Below are 26,762 nucleotides of genomic sequence, written 5' to 3' on the forward strand. Positions count from 1 at the left end.
ATCCCTCTGAAATGCCTCAATCTCCTCTGGTCCTTATTAATCTAAATAAGTTTATGCCATCTACAAATTTTGCTACCTCACTACTCACCCCCCTTTTAGGATATTTAATACTATTAAACACCATTGGGCCCATTAAGGCAGCATTTCTCAAATGCAGCCACCAGGGGCTTTTCTTGCGGCCACAGCCCCCCCAGGCAGTGATAAGGGCGGGGGGAGCAGTGGTCCCTCCCTGAGGGTCACCAGCAGGGGTTGGACCCTGCCCCTCTCTGGAGACACAAATGCTGGAGGAGGAGGCAGCTAGTAAGTTTCCCATTTTCCTGGTGATGTAGGGTTGGGCTCCAGCCCTGGAGTAGCAGGCTCTGGCCATGGGGCTCCAACCCCCAGCTGCGGGGCTAACCCCCCATTGCCCGTGGCCTCTGCTGCCTCTTCTGGCCTGTCATGCATTCCCCCGTCCCCCACTTCCCCCCTACCAACCTCCCCATCCAAGGCTTAATTTGTCTCCAGGATTGCCAGGATTGAGTATGTCTGCTGCTGTGAAAAGTGATATTTTTATGTTTGATAATATCACTTTTCACAACAGCAGACTTGCTAGCTAGCTAGTCTTTTTAAAAAAGCAACCAAAAAAAGGAAAAGAAGCAACAACAAAAAAGACAAGTACCTGCAGAGCACCTTATTTGTGTTTCTATTCTGATTAGGTCCTATAAAGAGGAGAGACAACTGTACATTATTTTTATTATTGAGTCTGCAAAAAGATTCAATACATTTACAATGATTTGGACATGTGTATGTACATATATATTTGTTTTTCCTAAAGTTATTTAAGTATTTTAGGAAAAATTGTCAGCACGGTCCCCAGCAAGAGTTGGTGGCCGCACTTCAAGGCCACCAAAAAACATGTTGTGAGACCCCTAAGGAACCTGGAGGCACCCTGCTGTTAATCTTTAGCCATGATGAAAATTGACCATTTCATCCTACTCTTTGCTTTGTCTCCTAGACAGTTTTTGACCCAAGACAACGCTTTGCCTCTCACGCCGTGAGTCCTTTGTTTAGGACTTGGTTAGTCTCTTGGGATGGACCTTGTTAGAGCTCCAGGCAGTTTCCAGCAGATGGATCTGCCGGCTGTGCCCAGACCCCAAGGCCCTGTCTGCACCGCACCGCTACGGAGTGTCTCGCTGCACTTGTCTGACGGTGTCAGAGGGGAGCCGGGTTAGCCTGGAGCTGTGAAAAGCGACCGAGAGTCCGGTGGCACCTTATAGACTAACAGACGTATTGGAGCCCACGCTGGCGTGGGTGAATGCCCACTTCGTCAGACGCAGGGTCGGACAGGTTTGCCCTGGTGTCCTTCGCTCGTCCCTCTTCCCCGCCCCCGGCTGTGCTCACCCGGGGCAGTGCCCGCCCCGGCGCGCTCCCCTCGGGCTGCGTCTCGGGGTGCCAGTCCCTAGGGTGACCAGATGTCCCGATTTGTGGGTCTTTTTCTTATCTAGGCTCCTATTACCCCCCCACCCCCGTCCTGATTGTTCACACTTGCTGTCCGGTCACCCACCAGCCCCCTACATCCGGCGGGCGCGGCGCGGCACACCAGGCCCAGGCCCAGGCCCCGCCGGCGACTCGCTCCCGCTGCCCGACTCAGCGGGAGAAGCCGCCGGTGCCTGAGGGGAGCCAGCCCAAAATGGCGCCGCGCCCACCCCCACCTGAGGCAGTTGGGCTCTCGCGAGAGCTGGGGAGGGGGGGGCTCTCGCGAGACGCGGTAAGGCGGAAGTGGCGGGGCCTGCCCTGGAGCCGCCGGCCGGGGCCCGGGACCGGCGGGGGAGGTGAGGGTGGCCGCGGGGCCGGTAGCGGTTCTCCCGTGTGGGGCGGGACGGCGCTCGGGGTCCCCTCTGCCGCAGCGCGATCCCCCGCCCCTGCCCCGCCGCCCTCGGTGCCCTTCGCTTCCCGCCCCGCTCGCAGCTTCCCCGGTGCCCCGAGCCCCCCCCCCCCCCCCGTCCCGTCCCGCCCCGTCCCGCCGGGTCCCCAGGGGCCTTCCCCGTCCCGTCCCCCCCCCCGCCCCGCGGGGCGCGTCTCGGCTTCTCCCCTCAGGTGCGGGCGGAGGCGGCGCGCGGGCGGAGCCCCCCGGCCTCCCCCATGGTGGGCTTCGGGGCCAACCGGAGGGGCGGCCGTCTCCCGTCCTTCGTCTTCGTGGCGCTGCTGGTGCTGATCGGCCTCCTGGCCTTCCACTCCTGGAGCGCCGCGTCCCGCCAGGCCCTGCTGCAGGAGGAGCTGGCCGGGCTGCAGGGCCAGGCCAAGCGCGGCGAGGCGGCCCGCGGGCGGCTGGAGAAGAGGAACTCGGACCTCCTGGTGCGGGTGGACTCCCAGCAGAAGCAGCTGGAGCAGAAGGAGGCGGACTACAGACACCTGAGCGGGCAGCTGCAAGCCAGGGACAGCCAGGCTACCCAGTGCGAGGACAGCAAGGTCAGGGGCGCGGGGCCACACAGCCGGGCGGCTGTTGGGGGTGACAAGTGAGAGGGGGTCTCTGTACTTCCTGCAGTCCTGTTGTCTTCGACCGAATCCTCTCTAGTGCCCCATCTAGAGCCCTAACAAACCTCCGAGGCAGGGTTTGGGAGTCACTCTGGGGGCCTCTTCTAGGACTAGTGACTTTGTCAGCCTAACAGTTTGCAGCTCCTGAGGGATGATTGAATGGGTGCAAGAAACAAAGGCTTTAGCCAGTGTGGGATATGGGCTATTTGACTATAACCTTGGCAGCGCGTTAATATGCTGCAGGTCAGCTCGTTTTTTCTGGAACTTTTTTTCTTCCATCGGATCTGTTCTGACTAACGAAAAAGACATCCGAAGCTTTAAAAGCTAGGGGACTACTGTTCTACTCTGGCTTACTGGGTAATGTGTTATGGAAAAAATGACTTCTTTACACAGCACATTGACAAGCCAAGGTAGGACCTGACTGCCTGTGCACTTTTCTTGACCACTTTAACTTGCAAAACTCTTTGTCTAGAAAAAAGAACAGGAGTACTTGTGGCACCTTAGAGACTAACACATTTATTAGAGCATAAGTTTTTTCATGGGCTACAGCCCACTTCTTTGGATGTAGCCCACGAAAGTTTATGCTCAAATAAATTTGTTTGTCTCTCCACTCTATATGCATCCGAAGAAGTGGGCTGTAGCCCACGAAAGCTAAATGTGTTAGTCTCTAAGGTGCCACAAGTACTCCTGTTCTTTTTGTGGATACAGACTAACACGGCTGCTACTCTGAAACTCTGTAGGGATATTTTAAACTAACTATGCAAAATATTTTCCATTTGGTTTGTCCTGGGAAAGAGTGCGTGAATAGATTTTGTGCTAGTGCTGGTAAATTTTCATGACAACTTTGCCAGGCTGTGTTAAACAAGCAGCTCTTTTTAATAGTAAGAAACTAAAGATGTGGTGGTAATAGTTAGTTTGCGATCAGTGATGTGATTGAATTTTGTAAGAAACCCTGTGTATGGTAGTAAGTGCAGTGTTTTTTTTTAATGTAACTGGGGATTGTGTTCTTGTGATTGAACAGTTTGTACTTTTAATTAGTATTTTTGTAATAGAATTTGAGGAAATATTGTGTAAGTGAAATTTTTACTGCTTTTTTGGATGCCTTTCTTTGTGATTCACATCACACATTTAATGAATTTTACAACAAAATATGATCAAATAGCATGATATAAAGTGCAATGGTGTAGTTTTGTCAGTGGAATTTGAGTAACCTGCTTAAATAAGAACTGTCAAGGTTGTTGTTTTTAAAAAAACCTGTCCAACTTAGACATGGGATAATTGCTGTTTAAATGAAAAATGTATCTTATTCCGATTAGCAGGAAATATGGTGGGAGAGCACCACAAATTTTACTACTTAAATGGCATCACCGCATGTTTTGGTCTGTCTATATAGTGAAATCATTATTTGCATTATTTCCCACTGCAGCAATGAATGAGCTATTCAGATCTTGCCATTGAGGAGATTGGAAAAACCTATCATTCAGTCTTTGCTGAGAATTAACTTTTGAGTGCTTAGAAAATAGACACAGTGTGATTAAGTATGTATTTTTAGAAGTTGATATTCTCTCTGAAAAACAAATAATGATACAGAATAAAAAAAAATCATACTGCTGCATTTGACTTTGCTGCTGTTTGTGTTTGGTTAATTACTAAAAGTATGCTCTACAGGGATACTAAAATCAATTGCAAATTGTGACCCGTAAGGCAGTTGGAAAACTACGTTGTACAGTACCAGGATAGTTGGGTTTTGGTAGTGATTTGTAAGTTACAGCTGGCTGAAATTTTCCAAACTTCAATTTTTGTTGTTGAGTTTTTATCACAATTTCAGTGAAATCAAGTGGTGGGTATTTGTATGTGTGAACTTTATCAAATTCATCCTACTTCTTGGACAGCTCTCTCTAAATATTGCTATGCTAACTAAGAGACTGTCTTATATTCTAAAATGCTTGGCTTATTACTTTTTTACTCTTAAACATTCGGCTTTTAAAAGCCATGCAATAACAGCATGTACAGTATTAAGCATATTTAAGTTTCTTTAGTACTACTTCAGATCATAACCCTAAGTCTGCTGCTTGAATTTTAGCTAACTGTAGTCATCTTGAATTTCTATATTCAGATAGAGATACAGCACTGCAACTGATTTACACAGAATCTGTGGTAGAGTAAAGAACTCTTCATTAGTACATTTTTATAACTGGGAACTATAAAACTATTGGGAGCACTCCATGCTAAACTGGTAGTGATTGGGTTAAATGATATGACTTGCTTGTAACAGAGAACTGGTTTTAAACTCTTTTGGAAGTGTCTTCTGCAGGGAGGTCTAAAGCTATTTTCTCACTTGAAAAGGCTTATGAACACTTCATTGTGGTTTGAGGTGGTTTTTTTTTTTCTTCCCCCCTGTACTTAATTAAAGAGAGAGGAATTTTAACAATTGAAAGTTTATGGCTATTTAGCTGTATTATTATTTTTAAGATAGCAGCTCTATAGAGGAAGGTATTCTATAAAATACCTACTTTTCATAACACTTCCATTTATCCCAAACAACATAGAATCTAACTCACCAAGTTTTAGTGGATCCTTTTAATTCTGCATCCTGTACATTTCTTCAAACAAAATGGGGAGAGGGGAGTATGCCAGCGGCTGAGCTTACCAGCTTTGACATAGTGCATATAATGAGAGATTCAAGCTTATGAGTCTCATTATTTTGCTTGTGATTAGAATGCCAGTCGGCCCTTGTTGAAAGGAGCACATTAAAGCATTTTTGTTTGGGATTTTTACTGTGCATCACCCAAATCCAGAAGCCTTAGGGCCTCGATATTATCAGTAAGCACATAAAGTAGTGCTTTTAAGCACCTTCCCAAGGTCTCATTTTAAGTTAAAATTATAGATAAAAGGACATTAAGATTGTTTAGTCCTCCAATGTTAATATATCAATATAGTTTTATTGAGAAACATTTTGTTACTTCCTAAAATCAATGTTTGTTGCCTCTATTTAGAGCCTTAATAGAAAAAGTTGATGGCAAAGAATGAGGTCCTGTACAGAACCCTCTTCTTCACTTCAGAGGTGTTTTCCTGACAGCTGTCATTAAAATCTGTCTCAGATAACAGTAGCATGGCAGAAACATAGAACTCAGAAATCAAATACTGCAAAACCATGCTGCCTAGATCCAGAGGAACAGCATGAACTGTAAAGGCTGCAGGATAGTATAAAGTTTGACCCTTTTAAAACAAATGTTTGTGGATGATCTTTAAATGTACAGTGGAATTCATGTAAATGTGGCATGAGAGCTATGCAACACTATATGAGAGTTTCCACTGCCAATAAACCCACACTATGGACAGTTCTCAAGATATAATGTTTAAATATTTACCAAAGTGTCTGACGTGGCAAGCCCAATGGAGAAGAAAACTGCATTGCATGTTTGAGATACAGGTGAATCTGACGGGGGTTTTCCAGTACAGCTTAAAACTCTCCAGTAGGCACTGATTTGGAAATAGTGTTGGTTAACACAATACTAGTGCCAAAATCTGCACTGGGAAAACAACAGAAGGCGTTTATAGCCACATTTTTAAGGTCCACAACTATGAAAAGCAAGTGAGTTTTGGAATATTGCAGTAGGATAATTGCTCAAACCCCCCCCCAAAAGAATATTTAAGGGCTATAGCAAGGATATACATCATCAATGGACATATATTTCCAAACTGCTTGAGACATGGCAAGACAAAGGGGTTTGCAACTTTCTTTTTCTTAGCCTGTTCTCTTCCGTGTAAGAAGAACTATTGTAGTTCTTCACACAGTAACAGAAGTGCAGCCCTACATGTAAATTATTCCAGAAAGCCCCAGGGCTTTGCCTTTGTTGCTTAAGTAGCAAAGACAACAGACCTATCCAGAATTTTGTGCCCCTCCACAACTGTTTTTCTGAAAAGTCCCATTTCTTGCTTGTGTGAACAGAGTTTGTTTCAGAACGGCGCAAATAGCACTAGTCGGCATAAGGCATGTAGATGAGAGAACTGTACTTCCTTCGTAAGTGTAGGCGAAACAGTCCATGAGTGGGAGAGAAGCAGTTTCTCCTCACACTATGGACATTTGCCTTTAGTTAAGCTCTCTTGGCTATGGGCTATTTCATTATTTAAAAAAAAAAAAAATTGTTTTGGGGGCTTCAATGATGAAGGAAAGGGATGGTGGGAATATTTATACCTGTCTCAAATTATTTTCCAACATGAGGAAAGAGTCTCCTCTCAACTTGTCTATAACTCAGGTATTTTACAGAAGGGTAGAACAAGGTGGGTCAGCGGAAGGAAAGATCAGCAGCAGTAAGGCTTCCCATATGAGGGACTTCCATGAAGATTTTTTTTTTTTTTTAAGGGAATGAATAATCCTATTAAAATTGCAGGGCAAGGAAATCTTAGTGCATCTTAAGACCTGAGAGCAGATGTAGCTTTTTTTAAAAGAGGTATTCCATATGTCTGATTCAGAGATGTTAAAACCTCAGAAAGTAGGGGGGGATTGAAATATCTAATGTCCCTTTTTTCCCAAAGCAAAGGGGTGTGTCCATATTGTACAATTTTAAAAATAACTATAAATAAATTGTGGCTACGTTAAAAAGCGAAGATAATTGAATTCTAATGTTTAGTTAAACTAACAGTCCAGAAGCCATACTGGGGAATATGTATGATCCCAACAGAGACAAGTTTCTTTCAGAAACTAACTGTGCAGAGGTCAGTTTTTGACACAACTCCTTGGCTCTGCATGGGGTTTCTTTGATTCGAGACATTGTTCCCTCACTTCTAGCATTTTTCCTCTTTGCTTTGGTTGGTTCATTTTATGAAAAAAATAAAGAAATATAAGGTATTTTGGCATGATAATGGCTTTATATTCTTTACACTTACCTTTGCATTTGTTCTCATTGGTTGTAATTGCTAGTGCTTTTACATAATAAAAATATCTAATAAAAAAAGCCTTCATAGAAGTCTGGCTCCATCAGAGCTGAGGTAGATCTCTTAAAGACACGTTTTCATTTTAAAATTATTGTTTAAAGCAAATATTCTTAGCTGTCTTGCCATTGCTTCTTACTTTAGTACAACTGAAACATTTTAAAATGATTTTTCACTATTAATACTGTTTACTTTGCAGTACTTAGGCTTGAACAGTGAAATTGTGACTAGTATGTTCAGTTTGTTTTCATGTAGTACCACAAATGAACCTTAATATTACAAATAATAGGTTTAGACATAAATATATCTACTTTGGCTTCGTTAGTTTCCAGAAAATATTTCTATTAAAGGTAGGTTTAGCTAAACCTGTCTAAGCAAAACATAGGGACTTGTAAAGGAAATGTATGATTGATTTTACTTGCAGCACCTTCTGTGATTCTGAAAGCAGTTCACACAAGTTTATAAAATTACACTTTTACTTAATTGTGAGATCGAAATGTGTTCAAATACTCTTGGCTTATTCAGGTGTAAATATATATTTACATCTTTTAGAATAAATAAACTTCTTTGTTTGCAGATCAAACTACAGAACAACATATCATATCAAATGGCAGACATACATCGTTTAAAAGGTAAGGAACTTTCTACTTGCACATTGTGCGAGAATAGCATACTAACACTAAAATTTTCAGAATTCCTTAGGAATTGTGGAGTGCATGCTGAAAGAAAAATCTAGAGTATGTCTGATGCTGGAGTATTAACAAGTGACAACTTGCGTCCTTCAACTACGGAAGTTTTACAAAACGTAATTCATTATCTGGTTTAGTTAATAAGGGCAGGATGGATTTCCATATCAGCCTTTTCATGTTATGCAGTGGAGGGAGAGGATACATTCTAGCAAAAACTTTTCCAAAATACCCAAAATCATTTTCAAGGTGACATGTAATGTAATATTCTAGGTACCAGTAATATCAACATTGGTTGTCCATTTGTAAGGTAACTCCCTTCTCTTCATGTGGCAGTATAATAATACCTGCATCTGTAATTTTCACTCCATGCATCTGAAGAAGTGAGTTTTTTACCCATGAAAGCGCTTATGCCCAAATAAATCTTTTAAGACTTTAAGGTGCCACCGGCCTCCTTGTTGTTTAAATTAGTATTAAGTAATTTGTCTATTGAGGTAAAAATTACGACTGAAGGAATGAGGGGGAGAGAGATTCTGACTCCTGCATAACATAGAAAATTATAGAAATGGAAAAGGACCAGAAAATTCATCTAAGACAGTAGGATCGACGGGTTGGTGACCAAAGTATTTCCCAGTCTATTGCAATCTCAGGTGGCAGAGCAGGGCTGCTGCTATGGCAGGCTCCCTGCCTGCCCTAGCCCCACGCCGCTCCTGGAAGCGGCCAGCGCGAGTGGGGGGACAGGGATCTCCCTCTGCACGCTGCCCCTCTCTGCAAGCACTGCCCTCGCAGCTCCCATTGGCCGGGAACGGGGAGCTGTGGGGGTGGTGCTTGCAGAGAGGGGCAGTGCGCGGAGCCACATAGGCCACAGGGGCACGTGGGGCTGGGGTAGGCAGGGAGCCTGCCTTGGTGGCAGCCACGCTACAACACCAACTGGGACCCGCCAGAGTTAAGTGCTGCCCGTCGGGAGGCTGCACCCCAGCCCTGACCCTCCTTCCAGAGCCAGCATCCCATACCCCCTCTTGCACCCTAACCCCCAGTCCTGATGCCCCTCCCAGAGCCAGCACCCTGTACCCCCTCCTGCACCCCAATACTCTGCCCTAGCCCAGAGCCCCCCCACACCTGAACTCCCTCCAGAGCTTGCACCCCTCACCCCCTGCCCCAGGCTCAGCCCAGAGTCCCCTCCCACACTGCGGACCCCTCAGCCCCAGCCCAGAGCTTGCACCTCCCCTACCCCAGCCCAGTGAAGGTGAGTGAGGGTGGGGGAGAGCGAGCAACTGGGGGGGGAGAGGGGGAAGGATGGAGTGGGCGGGGCTTTGGGGGGGCGGGGTAGATCTTGGGTTGCCCTTAAATTCAAAAAGTGATCTTGGGCGTAAAAAGGTTGGAGACCTCTGATCTAGGGTGTGTCTTCCTTCTCCTGGGGTGTATTGGGAAGATTGCAGATGTGTGCCCTGCATGTTGTAATGTTTAGGGCCCTACCAGTTTCATGGCCATGGAAAATGTGTCACTGACCATGAAATAAGCCTTTCCCTGTGAAATCTGATCTCCCCCTTGCGGCTTGGGGCTCCCACTTGCAAGTCCCAGCTGGCTTGGGGAGGGAGAGGACTTATTCTTCTCCTTCACAGTCACTCTTGCTCTCAGGGGGAGATCAGACCAACCTCGGAGTGCCTCCCCCTGCTTCAGGAAGCTCCAGCCCCAGAAGTTTCTGCAGCTGGAGGAGATTTGTGGAGGTGGGTCCAATATCCCCCTGCTCTTGGAAGTGTCCCAGCCAGGGAGCTGCTAGCTGAGAGTCTCAGCTGGGAAGAAACAGGCCTTGTCCTTCCCTGGCATGGCAGCTGTGGGGGAGGGTGAGAGGGGAGATCAGACCCACTTCCAGGTATTTTTTTTTGGTTGGGACCCTCATGGTTACAATACAGTGAAATTTCAGATGTTAACAGCAGAAATCGTGAAATTGACCAATTTTAAAACTGTCTGGCTGTGAAATTGATGAACATGGACTGTGAATTTGGTAGGGCCCTAGTAATGTTGACTCCTCACTTGCTTAGTATCTTTAAAGCAATTAAGAGTAATTAATATCAATAAATAGGCATTTTAAATCTCACATTTACACCCGAAGCAGCAGGGAGGAGAAGCTTCTAAAGTAACTGTTTTGAAAACTAAAGTGTATGTTAAAGGCTAATGTAGATAGATGTAAAAGTATAACCTGTATCCTTTTAAAAAAAATTTCTTGGAGTAGAAGCACAGAATGTCTGCTGTATGCTAAGGCTGATGTGTGTATGCATAAAGTGTAAATTGCTGACCCTAGAGAGAGAGAGAGGTTTCCATTTATATTGCTATATTTTTCAAAATAAGGCGGTATATTAGGAGATTAATATTAAATTATTTCTGACAAGTAGATGCATCATATAGCCCTTTAGAATGAAGAGAGTTAAATTTTTACCATATATTCTTATCCTGAAAGGTCACAAGTGGTATTCTGGACTTCAATATCAATGTGTATGAATTGATTTCTACTTTACATGAAGAACTTATTTGGCATGTTGTGTGGCTATACAATTTTTTTTTAAAGATTCCATGGGGGCGGGGAATCAATAAAAACAGTAGAGACCAGAAAGATTTGAAAATGTGCATTTTTCATATAAGAACATCAATGGTAAAAGGGATTAAAGGGGAGGTGTTTTTCTACTCACTTTGATTTGTGCAATTTGGCCTAGAACAACTAGCAGAATTACGCCAAGAATTCATTCGTCAGGAGGACCAGCTTCATGAGTACAAGAAGAACAATACTCGCCTTGTGAGGAGGCTGGAGTATGAGAGGTATGATGCTTTTGAGTGTCTGTAATAACCACAGATTTGTGTACAGTTCCCATCAATGTGAACTCCACAAGCTAGTCAAATAGATCTTTAATCCTCAAATAGACCTTAATCAATAGATAGCTGACAAATCAAAAAAGCTGTCAGGATTTCTAATGTAAATCTTTATTTTCTGGTGTTTGTGTTTTGTTGGGAGTGGGAAAGTCTCTAGAGAAATGTGACTTCCCAGAATTGTGCTTTTTATTCAGTTTGACTTAAATCATATATCGTCTCAAGTACGAGTTGAGACAATAGAAGAACTATATTTAATCAAACTGGGTTATTGAAGTGTTTATGATATGTTTATCAAGGTCTTCATGACAAATTTATTTGATTGGAATTGAGGTAAAAAGACTGTGTTTAGGCTGAAATTAACTTGAAATGTCTGCTATAAATTTGGAAGAAAAATCAATTTTTAGGAAGCAGTTCTTTCCCCCACATATTGTAGGGAAGGGTGGGACACAGTAATATTGAGAAAAGGCTTAAAACTTCTGAAAGGACAATTTATAATGTTTGGTTAAAAGTGTGTGTATTGGGAAGCTTTCAGGACAAAATACATAAAGTAGAAAATTAAAGCTTTGCAGGGCTACTACCTCTTCACATTTTTATCCCCAAACTCCCTAATTTGTGAACCATCCGTGGTTCATTTCTACGCCTAAAAACTGTTTTTAAAAATAGGTTTAAGGGTCTGTTACTTTCGTATTTGTTCATGTGCTCCACCTTTCCTTCTTGAAGCTGCTGTGATAATATCATGCTCTTTTGTCATCAGTATTAATTGGCTGTGGCTAGCACATACCTTCCTCTCTGTCAACTCAAGCCTTACAAGAGATAAAACACAGAGAGTAGATGGAGGCAGACGTAACCACCCTGGGTTTAGCTCCTGAAAGCCTAATGGGATAAGCAAAGCAACTCTCTCATTTTGAGAAGATAGCCCTTTACTTGTTTATGTGCCCATAAATAAACATTGGATGCAATGGAACACATTAAAACTAACATATCATAACTGTTTATTCAGCCAATATACCTGCACAGGAAGGAATGAACTGCGTTGTATCCTGGTTCCTTTTAACTTGAACAAACTTCTAATAATTAGAGAAACCCTAATATGTCCTTGTGGACTGCAGTTTAACAGTAATTTGCTGATATTTTAACCGAATTAATGGGCTTTTCATCTAGGGCATTCTTAAACATACTGTTAAATTCCTACAAGTTGTAAAATTATCTCTTTCCGTGATCAGTTCTGAAACTTATCCAAAAATATTTAAAAACCTTAATTACACATTTCAGATGCAAAATCCATTTTGAGTAAATAAACACAGTTATAATAAATGTTATTTCTCTGAAGATAAGAATTAGTGATTTCAGAAGAATAGAGAATTCATGTGGGTGAGGTTGTGGAAAGCTACTTCGTTTAAATGAAAGGGTTTCTAAAGCTGTGTTCAAAATCCGTTTACTGACCACTGGCTTTTCTATTACAAACTAATCTGAAACTCTTGCACAGATTCTCTTCTCAGTCTAGAATTAATATTTTATATGTATAAAAAACATTAAGGTTCAAATTCAAGCTCTCAGAACTTAAGAAAGGCCATAATTAAGGTTGCCTGTGCAACTGTAATTTGGTCTCCTTGTGCGTGTGTATTACGATTGTCTTTAATTATGATCACATTTCTTTTGCATAGTACCTTAAGTCTGGCATTTCCTAACTTGAGTGCCTTACTCTGCACCCTTAATATTTTTACTGTAGTTTTGTGTGGTTTTTGTCCCTTAGGTTTTTTTAATCTGACAAAACATACCATCCTATTGCATTATATTGACACCCACATAGTTGATCAGAATTGTTGGAATCTTTAGATCCACTGAACAGACCTTGTTACTAGCGCCAACAGAGTATCTGGTAGTAGTAGTTTGTCATCCTTTCTGAGGATGGGCACTAAAGAGGATGAGAAACTTTACTCATGAGTTTCACAGATATTTGCTGATGGCAGAGGAATGGTGAGACTAAGGAATTTTGGTTTATTTTCCAGGCCTATAAGGGAGTGTGCTCTACTGGTCACAGACCTTCTGCTCACCCCACCTCTGAAACCTTGGTATTTTCGGTGCTATCCCAGTTTCTAATCCTCAAGCTTCTTGTGCCAGCCGCTTTTCTTTTTCTCCCAGGCAATTATGGGAGACTTGGTATAATCCAAATCAAATGTGTAACTGTTAATGTGCTTCCTATTAAGTTTGCAGTGTGGACAACAAATCAAAGACATGAGAATGCAACATGAAGAAAATATAAAGAACTTAATGGACCAAGTTGCACAGAAACAAAAGGTAAATAGTGGCTAAAAATAACTGTTGTCGAAATAGTGAATTTTTTGTTTCAATATAAGGATAGCATCATCTTGAGCAATAAAATCGGAACTAGTTTGGATGTCTGGGACATTGGCTTGGGTTCACCAAAATGTTACCGTGTAATTATTTTGTTTTAGTTCTAGACCGGAAACACGTTTAAGGTCTGCCTTGTAAATCAGCAGCTCTAGAAACACTTGCTGTATCCCATCGTGGAGCTGGATGCTAGATTTTGCCAATGAGATGTGCAGTGTAACTACCTGTTAGTCCAAGGCCTATGTATGGTAACTTCCTACTAGAGGCAGAGGGGTAGAAAACCTATTAATAATGATGGAACTAATTTTTTCTAAAGTTTACTGTACAATATAGTACAAGCAAAATACATGTATTATGGTGGAGTAATGGTTTTCTTGGCATTCCTTTGGAATGACTGTGATATCTGCTTCACAAATGCTATAAGGAGTTCCGCCATTCCAAATTCATGCCAATGAAAGCTTTGTACAACCACACAATCGTCCATTTTCTCTCTAGATATAAATGTAGTGGCATACTTTCAGCCAGGCAGCAGCCTAGCAACCCTATTTGTGGGTGAAGTTCATGTCTAAAATGAACTTCAGGTACAAATCTGAGTAATTGAACCTTATTTAATATGCACCTTCGTTCAGATAGAGGTATACCCACTCAGTAATTGTACCCTTATTCTATTCTGGGGATATAAATTGTTCCTGCAAAAGGGAATTACTGAATTGAGCTCCATATGAACCAGTTACGATCTGTTCTGCTGTAAATGGGAGTCATTGCTTTGCACAAGGCACTCAGGAATCCTTACCCTTGTGATGCACCTGTTGGGGGAAGAGAAACATGGTCGAGGTGGGCCCTTTACAAGCCATAAGCCTAGATTCACTCAGGGACCTTTGTGTTTGAAGTCTGATTTTGTTATCTTTCTGAAGGCTCTTTTCCCTCTTGCCCTGAGACACGTTTTTTGATTTTTGCAATGTTCTTGAATTGGCATTTCTTTCTGATAGTCAGTTCCTGCACAACTGCAGGAATTGACTCATGTTTGGAGCACAGTTGCCAACTTTCACGTGGTAAATAAGCACCCTCGACTTTCACAATAAGCCAAAAATCAAGCTAATCCCATTTGAAAACAAGGCCAAAACAAGCCAGTCCCAACACTCTGTGACTAGATCCCCCCGGTGTGCAGTCTAGGACTGTGGTGGGCCCACTGTGCACTCTGCTTGCCGGGAGCCAATCAAAAAAAAAAAAAAAAGCAACAAGCTACAAGCCAAAAACTAGCCAACAAGCAACTCACAAGCCAATTAAGGCAAAAACAAGCCCAATTTCTGCATTTTTATTTGCGGGTTTGGCATGTCTGGTTTGGAGGGCACGGGCAGCATGTATATGTGGCAGGCAATGGCAGATGTTGGCCTATAAGGGGTCTGGTTCATGCTCTGCCGTATTATCTACTGCTCTCAAGGTTCAAAACCTTTAAGAGCTTGGAGCTAACCATTCTCCTCCTAAAGAGCCAAGACCTAGGAGTGAGAACTCTGCAAGGTATGCTCAGAGAAGCAGAATTGCAAGGTGAGTGAGTGATTTCTCCCCTCCCCTCCAAGGATCGTCTTCATGAATGTTTAATCTGTTTTAAAAACAGGATACACAGAGAATCCAGCCAAGACAAGACATTGAACGGGGTTTGAATGATGATCAAACAATATCTAAGACCGTTCAAGTGACAGATGAGAAAAATGTAGTAAAGAATGAAGAACCCTCAAGCAATCACATCCCTAATGGCAAAGGTATTTCCTTTTTGCATCACAGGATAAATATGCGTTAATTGTATTCTATCCCTCCCCGTCAAACAGAACAATTGTTTCTGAGCTAGGACAGTGAGCAGCCTGCCTCAGTTCAGGTGTGATTGGCTAGATAGTCTGATTACAAAAACTACGGGTATGCTGCCCTTGTCCTTCTCAGCACAGAGGGAAAAGACTGAGTTTGGAGTTCGATCCGCCCTTCCATTGGTCCCTCCAGAACGGAGCTGAAGTCCACTAGCAGGGCAGTGTGCGGAATCTTGTGCTGGCATTGTTGGCATTCTGCCTTGTCTGTGGATAAGTGACTCGATTCCAGGGCTGTTAGCCCAGCAACTTTCACCAATGCTAAATTCACTATTAAAGTCAAAAGAACAACACAGAAGAACTTAATGTTTTTATTTTGACAGAGAAAATCAAATCAGGAGGTGATGCAGGCATGCCTGGAATAGAAGAGAATGATCCTGCTAAAGCTGAAGATACTCCTGCTGGTTGGAAAAATCATGTTCTAATGTTCTAGGATATTGCTATTTATATAATTCTGATTTAAATCTCTGAAGTGTTAGACAGCCAATTAGTCAGTGAACATTTAAATCCAGATGATTTCAAACCCATATATGTTAGGAGTTGTGTGTCAATACAGACTTTTTCGGTCAAAAAACATTCAGATTTTTGGTAGAAGGTAAAAATGTCAAGTGCTTAAGTCAATGGGAATTAAGTTGCTTCGTCATTCTAGCTTTTTTTTGAAAACTTTACCCAGAAGTTTTAATTTCTCAGTTGTAGCACTGGGATTTTAAAATAAAATTTGGTATAAATAGAACTTTGTTAAAGTAAAGCCTAGAATATAGTGGTGGTTCTGTTGGACAAAACTCTTATTGTGAATCCATTTATTTTCTTTAGCTTTAAAGAAGCCTCTTATTTCAACTTCTCAAAGTGAAGGTCATCAACCCAATATGAATCTTCCTACTGTACAGCCCCGTTTGCCAAATATGATTCCAGGTATGAACTCTTAACAGGCGACATTTCAAAATCTCCTAAGATCTTGTTCAATAGCTAATTTCTGCTACCAAATCATTTAAGGTTAGCTGCAAGCATCCACTGACTCTGACCTTTTAAAACCACAAGAAACAGTAAATTATGATTTTAAGCCTAACCAGTTAAATTTAGTTCTATTAATGTCAGGCAAAGAGCAAGGGTAAAGAAGATGATGATGATGTGGGTTTGATTTTTTTGTTTTTTGTTAAAGTCCTGGGGAAAGGTTGGATTCTGTCTACACTATAGTTGAAAATGCATCTTCAAATGCTATCCTTGTTAGGAAGGTGAAATATACTTTGTGTTTGTGTAAATTGACCAAACAGCGTTAGGATATTTATAAGTTGTGCCAGTAGAATTACCAATGGTCAAACGAAAAATGTCCCTTAATGGTTCATTGCAAATTCTTAAAGAAATTAAACTTTAAGATACTAAAACTAGTGGATTTTTGTGTTCAGAGTTTGCATAGGTATACGCTTAAAAAGTTTTAAATTTCCAAATAGAGACATTTCTTAAAGATACACTTTCTACATCTATTTCTATAATTGTACATAGCCTCTGTGGAACAAAGTCAGAGCCATTTCGTTCTGGGTAAAATTAGTTTTCCTTGTCTCTAAGAAAAGCAGTAGAGATTCTGTGAAATCTTGGCCCCACTGCATTCAATAAGAGTTTTGCCATTGAAATCAATGGGGCAAGGATTTCACAGGATTTCTCTGTGCTCCTTATTCATGTGTATCTGCCACCCTATTTGCAGTGGCTTTGCATTTAAATTAAGGCTGTCAAATGGTTAAAAAAAATAGCAATTGCAAGATTAAAAAAAGTCTCAATCTGTTTTAATTGCATTGTTAAACAATAGAATACCAATTTACATGTAATTATAAATATTTTGGATGTTTTTTGTACATTTTCAGATATTGATTTGTTACAATACAAAATGTACAGTGCTCACTTTATTTTTGATTACAAATATTTGCAATATAAAAGACAAAAAAATGAATATTTTTCAATTCACCTCATACAAGTCAACTCAGTCCTATATCTTGTTCAGCCAATCGCTAAAACAGACAAGTTTCTTTACATTTACAGGAGATAATGCTGCCCGCTTCTTATTTACAATGTCACCTGAAAGGGGGAGAGGGCATTGGCATGGCACTGTTGTAGCCATGCCATCTATCTGTCAGATATGCTAAACATTCATATTTTGACTTGTAGACTCTATAAAGTTTTACATTGTTTTGTTTTTGAGAGCAGTTATGTAAAATTAATACAAATAATTCTACATTTGTAAGTTGCACTTTCACAATAGATTGCACGACAGCACTTGTATGAACTGAATTGAAAAATACTGTTTGTTTTTACAGTGCAAATATTTGTAATAAAAAATAATATAAAGTGAGCACTGTACACTCTGTATTCTGTGTTGTAATTGAAATCAATATATTTGAAAATGTAGAAAAACACCCAAAAATATTTATAACAACTTTAAATTGGTATTCTGTTGTTTAACAGCGCAATTAAAACTGCGATTAATCAGTTATTTTTTAATCTAGTTAATTTGTTTTGCGTTAATTGCTTGACTTAACTGCAATTAATTGCCAGCCCTAATTTAAATTACTTTTGAAATCCTAAATACTGTACAGGAGGTATTGATTAAAAATCTGGGACAGAATGCATGTGGGGCAGAAGCTTAGCACAATCCTATGCTTATGGGGTCAGAAACTTCCCTACACATTGAAAAGTATATGAGTGAAGCGGTCAGTGCCTTGCCGTCTTCATTAATAGAAGTGTGGACTACACTAAATTATCTTCAGAGGAAGCTTTGTAAGCTCCCTTTTACATGGTACAGAAGGAAAACTAAAAGGGCAAAATAACACCTTTTTTCATGCTGTAGATTTAAATGCTGACAATGAAGGAAATGTTAATCTTGTGAAGCAGATCCCTCCAAATCCTCCTCAGCTCTTGATTCCTGAACAAAACTTGGAAAGTAAAGAACACAAAATTGAAACTGAACTTGGAAAACAAGCTCCAAAGGAAAGAGTTGGTGACTTCCAGAAGATGAAGCAAAGTAAGTTAGTCAATACCATTGTATTTGTACTTCAATCTCTTGGGATGCGTGCATGTCTTTCTGTGTCATATCTGTTGCAATAACACCCATTACCAACAAAGTGACCAATTGTGTGGGTGGCCTTATAGAAATTAAACATGCAGAAAATTTAAATATGTGGGAAATATTACTACAGAAAGTACATTCCTTAATTTTCTTAAGACAATAGCATGTCACTGTTCAGAGAGATTAGTTTTAATTATTCAACTATCTTTATGGGTATTAAAAATGTAGCAATTTATAACACTTTACATTTTAAATAAGAATTAAGTATGAAGACATTCAATCAAAATATTAAAATCAGTTTGTATGTTGCAGGTAGACAGCTGCTTGTATCTATCCAATACGACTTAACTCAGTTTTGACCCTTTTTTCTTAGTGACCATGCCTTGCATGCTCTTACAAAAGAAATAGTTTGGTACTATAATGGGGGAGGAAATTGACTTGGTTTGATTGCTTTTTTGCATATTGTTCAGAAGCTTTGTTCTGTTCCAAACATATCTCCCAGAAGAACCCTTATGTTGCCTTCTGTCTGTGTTGGAGAATTATTTTTCTTCTGACAGAAGCAAGTTGCACTTAATGTGCAGAATGAGTTGTAGTCCTGCCAAGGATGGATTAGTGGGCAGAGTGTAGGTGAAACAAAGGTGCATCACCAATACAATTTCACATGGCTCTGTAATTTATCATGTGGACTGCATGTTGTGTGTTACACATATAGTATGTTTTGTTATTTTTCATCTTAAAATTTTATTTAATTTTGTCTTGTTTTCCTAGGAAGTCTCTTCTTGTAAAACTGTTTATATTTAGTAGTTTTAAAAGCTCAAGATTGCATTGGCTTGAGTACTTACGTTGATTTATACATTTCATCCATTTTCTTGCATCAAAACAAAGGTGTTCAAACTTTTCAGATGAAAAGTTCCCTGTGAAGTGTGGTTCTATGGACCGGGATAGGCTTTCTACTTCCTCTTACAATCCCAGATTTGTGCTCTTAAAAAACAAACAAAAAAAACCCCTCTTCTGGTTGGTTGTTTTTTTTCCCTCCAATTGAAAAGCATTTTATGAACATCTCTTTAAAAATAAGTGACTTATGGAAACTTAACTTTTGTTCAGTATTGACTTTTTAAAAGCACGTTCTCCAAATGGTGTGCATGTTATTCATGGAAGAAACAAAAGACTAGTTTTGGTGATTGAACATTCTTAAATCTACTTCTGAATGTGAAGCTTTAGAACAGTGAAAACTAACTTGGGCTGCTTTTAGGCAGGAAGATATAACGATATAATTTTTTTATTTTATTTTTAAGCAAAGCAGAATCAATTAAATGAAATGAACTGACTTTGGTTCAGAATAATTATTTTGCATACCTAACAAAATGTGAACTGAACAAACTTTCTCCAACAGTGCTTTGTAGTCTATTATTCTAGTAGGCAGAAATATCTAAAGATATTGAAATATTTAGTTAATGGAATTCTTGTGTTGACACTCTGGTTTCCCTTGCCTTTTGGAAGGACACTGTTGCTCTAGAAGTGCACAAAGAACAGCTACTTTTCCTAAAGCAGCCTATTCTTTCTTTTTTGACTGATTTGTCCACATGTATTCCAGTTTTTGTGATGCGCAAGCAGTGAACTCACTGAAAAATGACTATAAGATAACTCTGCCAAAGAAGGTACCAGACCTGGATCTCTCTACCAAGGATTAGTGCTGGGTAAAGGTACGAACTGAACTCCAGTAGCTACTCTACGTGTCTGAGATTGGAACACCGTAGTGAAACTGCAGAAGCTGCTTGAGCTCTGGGAGAGTAGGTTCTGATCTGTGTAGGTGGGTCCTAATATTCTACCTTATAACCTGTTCTAATGCAGTCCAGAACCCATTTAGATAGTCTTTGGATAGAAATGTGCTGTCCTTTCACTCTGTCAAATGCCAGAAACACTCTAGGTGAATTCCTGAACGTTCTTGTTCAATCCAAACAGTAGGAGAAAATCCTGACTACATCTTAAAGTATGGAATCTAGCTTCCATCCTTGACTGGTATGAGGCTTGGGGAAGAAAACTAGCAGGTGGATCACTTATTTAGGTGAAAGTTGAGGACTACTGTAGGTGAGGACAGGAAAATAGATCCTGTGGTTCTATGTGGTTGTTGTCTGCGCTGTCAAACCTACCGATGAGAGTAGAGGAAGGGTCAGAAGTTCGTCTCCTCTGTGACCTCTGCCTCTTCCTTGGAGGCTCTGATATCTGTTGGCCTGTATATCTGCTCCTCCTGGAGGTGGGGCTGTATTGCCCCAAAGAGCACAAGGTGGCTCACGAGTCTTTTAGCATATGTAAGGCCTCATTGGTATGGGTATCGAGAAGGTCATGATCCACCCTTCAAGGACCCTCAGTGGTCATTTGGGCCTCCTTCAGAATACTGGACAACTGCAACCAAGATGCTTTGCATGTAGTAGTTGGGGTTGCTATGGTGCTTATTGACATTTGAGACCTCGAAGGATGCTTGTAAGGAGGTGCAAGTTACCATTTGCTCCTCAGTGATGAATCTTAAGTTCTTTCCTATTTTCCTGAGAGAGTGTCTCAATAAAATGATGTTCTGGCCCAATTCAGGAAGTTGTATCTAGCCAGAAGCATTTGGCAGTTTAATTGATAGGTGCTGAGGAATGGGCTTTACAGCCAGAGAGGTATTACTTTGGGTGGTCTCTGTTTAGACCTCTTTGGGACAGCTGCAACCACCAAGGATCCAGGTATGGGGTGATTATAGAAATACTAATACCCTCCAACGGGACTTGGTAATGTCTATGTCTTCTGTGACGTGGGTGTCACTGATGCTCAGGTCTGCTATAGATCCCTTGTTTGTTCCAAGAAATTTTCTTTGATATTTTGGCATTGCCAGTCTTCTGGAAATAGAATACAGGATGTCAAGAAGTATGTGCACCTTCTCTTGTGCTATTTCTACTGGAATTTCCAAGATATCAGCCATTCATTGGAGGCGCTCCTGGAAGATCCAGTAATCACCTTACTGGCTTGGAACAGTTGGAGTGACAGCCTCATTAGGTGATACTTTATTGCCACTGGGATTGGCTGGACATCTGTCTCTTGAAGAAATTTTTGGTATAAATCCTGGGTCCAGATGTTGAGAAGTATGGTGGACTGGTTGCCCTTCTTGATGTGGTCTAAGCTGTGAGGGAGGACCTGGCTTTGGAGGCAGAAACAGTTGGTGAAGTCTTTCTGCTGTTGCATCTCCCAGTGGCCCCAGAATGGCTGTGATTGTATCTGATTGGGATGTGGTGTTGTAGGCGAGAGAGGATTCCCCAAGAGGGCCCAGGGATGAGTTCCCTCCTTCCCCATCACCTCCTGTTGTCCCGTGGAATTTTGTCCATGTCAGAATGGCTTGGGTCAAAATGAGGAGAGTATGTTAAGTACACCTCTACCCTGATATAACATGAATTCTGATCTAAAGCAGTAAAGCAGCGCTCCAGGGGAGGCGGGGCTGCGCACTCCGGCGGATCAAAGCAGGTTCGATATAACACGGTTTCGCCTATAATGCAGTAAGATTTTTTTTTTTTTTTTTTTTGGCTCCCGAGGACAGCGTTCTATCGAGGTAGAGGTGTATGTGGGTGACATCTCTCTACTTTACTTGGCTGAGGTGGAGGAGGGAAGAGTATATCTCCTCCATAGGTGGAGCCATTCTCTCAGGCATTGTAGATGGTTCCTAACTATCTTGTGTACAGACTGAGGTGGCTGACCCAGATGCCCCCGGAGCGAGGAGTTTATTAGTGGCTAGCAATGGCAATTTTGGGAGGCTGGTTATTGTTAAGTCTCCTGGTACCAAAACGATCTGCTCTGGATGTGCATCTCGCACATTAGCAGGTAACATGGTAACAGATGTTTCAGTGCCATTGCTTTGGTACTAGTCATGGCATGCACCAGCTCAAGAAACAGTGCAGAGGCCATCTTGAAACCTGCTGGTGTTGAGGTGTCAGAGGCACAACGGGTCTCAAACGGTCTCCTACTCTCCTGGGTGCTGGTGAGGGAGCTCTGTCTCTCTCATCACTTTGAGAGCGCTGTTTTCCTCCCTCTCGCCTCAGAACTCTGCATCCAGGAGAGTTTGGAGGATGCTGTGATGGATGTATGGGACTAGCTTGCCGAGGACTGGACCCAGGGCTTACAGGAGCACTAATTGACACTGTCAACTCTGGCTTGGAAGATATCCTGAGGGACCTTTCCATGAGGAAAAGGTTTAGGTGGGATTCCCTGTGTGTGTGTGTCAGTGTCAGTGTCAGAAAAAGCCTGACCTTGAGCATTGGAGCAATACGTGTGCTTCAGTGAGGCGGAAGAAGCACCTCAGGTGTCCATTATTAATATGAATAGTGGCTTTGCAAGAGGGACAGGATCCTGGGGGTTTTGATTTCACCATGTCCAGGTGGTGCTGTGCTGGAGCACCTCCCATCTAAATCCTATTTTTTTTTTTTTTTTTTTTTTTTGCCAATGAGTTTAAAAAGTATACAAATCTAAGAATTATAACTACAATGCTGACTTAAAACCTAGCTAGAGAAGGAAATTGCACAGTGCTCAGCATAGGTTCCAGCTTGTCTTTGGCAGTAAGGCAGTGAAGGCTGGTTGTGGCTGTCCAACCCTTATGCCCTTGGTTACAGGGCACAGGTGAGTGCCCAGGGGACACTGCTGTCGAAAAGAATCGGATGTTGTATGCATGGTGGGAGGGGAGGCAGGCACACCAGAAGTGGAATACTTGTGGACAGTTTCCTAAACAGTAATGGTTTTGTAGGAGCAGTTACTTAGCTTGTTTCCATACCTGGCTGCAGTCAGCTCATTCAAGAAAAAGGGCAGCTGGTGGATCGTATAAATATAATAATTTAGCTCTTGGTGCTTCTGTGAGTCCATAGCACTTTACAGATATTAATGTAATGAAATATCAAGCTTTTGCAGGGCACATGGGAAAGAGTGAGAGTTGAAGTAAAAGTGAAATCTCCAGAAAATCTGTTTTGAAATTAACAGAATTCTCACTATAAGCTTTAAATGGGAAAAACTCCACACCTAACATACATGACCAATTTACTGAAAGCTTTTGTTTTCTTGTGGGATGCAATGGTCCCTTATTTTTGTAATATAATCTTTTGGGATTTTCTATAGCACCTTTTTCCCGTAGTATCAAAGCCTATATTTTCTTTTTCTCTTATAGTACAAAGCTGCTTGGTTTAGATTATCATTTGTTTAGATTGTTAGGCTCTTTGGAACAAGGAGTGTGTCTCAGACCTCGGATGTGCATGTAACAGCTAGCACAGCAGAGCTTTGATCTCATTTGTTCTTCCATAATACAAATAACTAATAATCTTCTCACAACTTGTAGGAAGACCTGGGTATGTTAACTAAAAAGAAAAGTAACTCTCATGCCAAGCTCAATCTCTGTAAACTGAATTTTTTTAAAATTGGCAACTATATGCCCTTATTTTTAAATTGGTGAGAAACTTGGTGTGCAATATCAGTGAAATTCATTTTTTCATCTTTTTAAGGCTTTGAATGTTTTTTGTTGCCAAACTTTACTGTCCTGTTAAATCACACTTGGTCTGCTTGGTTTTATTTTTTGAACACTAGAAATTGGTCCAAACACTTCATCTCCTGCTTTCAAGTTTTACATTGAGGCTTAACCTTTAATGAATTCTCAAAATGATAGATGTTTTTCATGTCTCTTATATACTGGTACTGAAGATTGATTTTTTTTTTTTTTAAACATTTGAGCAGTGTCATGCAATTGAGATTAAACTGTTTCTATTCACTTATCAATGGACAAAATATTGTATTGTATGAATTTTATTTGAAATCGGGAAAACTTAATGGAACTATAGCCATGGAAGTTGTTTGAATCTCCAACAAAAAATTTCCCCAAAGTGAGCATGTCTCTTAAGAAATAAATATGTTCTTAATAGCAAATTGAGGTTCATCTGTGCATATGAATCTCTTTATTTGATAGTATTTATAACTAATTTAAACTAAACCAACCTAATAGGCTGTTTTAAAAATAAACAAATATAGCCTATTCTGTAAAAAGCAACAGAGGGTCATGTGGCACCTTTAAGACTAGCAGAAGTATTGGGAGCATAAGCTTTCGTGGGTAAGAACCTCACTTCTTCAGATGCAAGTGGAGAAGGTGGATAAGGAAAAGTTATTTACTTATTCCCATAATACAAGAACTAGGGGTCATCAAATGAAATTAATAGGCAGCAGGTTTAAAACAAATAAAAGGAAGTTCTTCTTCACGCAGCGCACAGTCAACTTGTGGAACTCCTTACCTGAGGAGGTTGTGAAGGTTAGGACTATAACAGAGTTTAAAAGAGAACTGGATAAATTCCTGGTGGTCTATTAGCCAGGATGGGTAAGGAATGGTGTCCCTAGCCTCCCTCTGTCAGAGGGTGGAGATGGATGGCAGGAGAGAGATCACTTGATCATTGCCTGTTAGGTTCACTCCCTCTGCGGCACCTGGCATTGGCCACTGTCGGTAGATAGGATACTGGGCTAGATGGACCTTTGGTCTGACCTGCTACGGCCTTTCTTATGTTCTTAATATCTTGCTCTTCATTGTGGCACAGTGGATTTAATTATTCTTAACTAAATCTTGATAAATATTTGTCCATTCTAGCCTTCAATATCTGACACAACTCTTTAGCAGCTATATTTTATTCCTACCTGTGTTCCTCCATTTTTAACCTGAATTATCTGACTGTAAGTTATGCTAAATTTGGCTGACCTAAAGTTGATTGGTTCTCTTCATATTTGAAGACTTAGTGTTGTTTCTTTTTCTGTAGACTGAGCATGATCAATTCTTCTTCTCCTTATATGTCTTTATTTACAAAACTTAACAGTGTATTTCTCTCCTGAGTTCTGACCTTTATTTGTTTAAAATGCAGTACCAAGAATTCACGCAGTAATTAACGTAGTGCTAATTAAAGCAATTGTCTAACATTTTTTAGATAGTGAAAATGTGTAATGTATCTAAATTTGACTTTGCTTGTGAGCAGGTCATAATTTCCTCTATCCTGGTATATGAACCTATTTTTGTGCGTCGTCTTGTATATGGATTAATTTTGAAAAGTTCTGAGAATAGGCCAGTACAGCTCAATAGACGTGTGCACTACTTGTGATTGCTCAAAGAAGAAATGTGATGTTGTTTCTGTCCCCTGTGTGTTTGTTTTTTGAGACTGCATAAATGCATGTAGTACATACCTGTGCATGTAATCTTCCAATTTCCTTGTATATGACTTAGAAACTTTCTGTGGACACTTGTGCCAGTTAAACTCAGATTTGCTTTCTGTGAATATTAGTGCAATAAAAAAGACATACAAACATAGCTGAAGAGAACTCACTTAAAAATTCAAACAAATCTTTGTGGAAAACCTTACTCAGTATTTGCCAATCTCTGTTAATCACATGCTTCATTGTGTACAGTAACATTAGCTTTTCTTAAAGCAATGCCACTCTCCTAGTCCAATCATCCACTGCATGCACGCTTTTCTCTGATCCGAATGTTGAAGTGGCATTCTCCCATTCAGTTTTTCTGCATTTAATTGCTTTTTACATATGTGACTTTACATCGGTGATGATCGTGATCTCCTCAAATCTCAATTTTTAGCTTCTCTCCAATATATAAAGATTGTATTGCATTTTAATCTAGTCTCCAGTTGCAATCCTTCCAGGTTCATATCTGCGAATTTGATTATCATATTGCACTCTCTCCTCCAAGTAGTTGATAAATGTATTGAATTGTAGTGGACTCAGACCCCCCTGGATACTCCACTGAACACCTGTTCTCAATTTGACATTAAACCATTAATCTTTTCTCATATATTTTTAGTTTGTGTATCCGTTTTATAGTTCCAATTAATTCATGTTTTTTGTAGTACCTTATTTCACTGTGGAACTATTCCTCGTACCCGCTTAAAAGCATAAGAAGATATTTACTATATTTTTTTAAACTTTAAATCGTAACAGGAAAGTTAGTATAAAGATATAGTAACTACATAGTTCAGCAAAAATATTCCAAAGACTCCAGACAGATCTTTGTTGGATTGGACCAGAGACAGCATGGTGCACTCAAGAGACTAGCTGAATTCCTTTGAAGTATTTATACTTCACCGTGAGCAGAAAACCACCAATCTGCTTTCTAAGGAGAAGATTTTTTTGAATTTTTGCCAATGTGATGGTAAAAGTTAGGCAAATCTAAATTTAAATTAAAAATTCTTCATATTCGTGGATAAATCCTGGCATTCGAGGAAAAGTGAATGGTATATCTGGATCTTCATATATGGAGCTTTTTATTTAAACACTTTTTTTCTCCAAAGAGTGAAGCTCATAGTAACCAAATACCATAAGAACTAGCTGGCATGTGCCACTGACAAGCAGAATTCTCATAACTCCATTTAAATGATCAAGTAAATCTTTTTGCATGGAGATGTTTTCATAAAACAGTATTAGTTTTTCACAAGTGACATGGCTACAAGGACTGAA

At 40.7% G+C, this 26,762-nt stretch overlaps 1 protein-coding gene across 2 annotated transcripts in view; it reads left to right on the plus strand.

The window, feature by feature from the left end:
• Positions 1-2,032: 2,032 nt before the first annotated feature.
• Positions 2,033-26,762, plus strand: part of GOLM2 (golgi membrane protein 2) — a 30,925-nt gene continuing 6,195 nt past the window's right edge. For both annotated transcript variants that reach the window (XM_054041334.1, XM_054041335.1), the window contains exons 1-8: positions 2,033-2,448; positions 8,027-8,081; positions 10,847-10,949; positions 13,208-13,298; positions 14,968-15,112; positions 15,532-15,612; positions 16,022-16,120; positions 18,045-18,218. In XM_054041334.1, the coding sequence (XP_053897309.1) occupies positions 2,122-2,448; positions 8,027-8,081; positions 10,847-10,949; positions 13,208-13,298; positions 14,968-15,112; positions 15,532-15,612; positions 16,022-16,120; positions 18,045-18,218 (1,075 nt within the window). In that variant the 5' untranslated portion in view covers positions 2,033-2,121. The remainder of the gene's footprint in view (positions 2,449-8,026; positions 8,082-10,846; positions 10,950-13,207; positions 13,299-14,967; positions 15,113-15,531; positions 15,613-16,021; positions 16,121-18,044; positions 18,219-26,762) is intronic.

The sequence above is a fragment of the Malaclemys terrapin genome, chromosome 10, assembly GCF_027887155.1.
Source record: "Malaclemys terrapin pileata isolate rMalTer1 chromosome 10, rMalTer1.hap1, whole genome shotgun sequence".
In the NCBI taxonomy this organism is placed as follows: domain Eukaryota; kingdom Metazoa; phylum Chordata; order Testudines; family Emydidae; genus Malaclemys; species Malaclemys terrapin.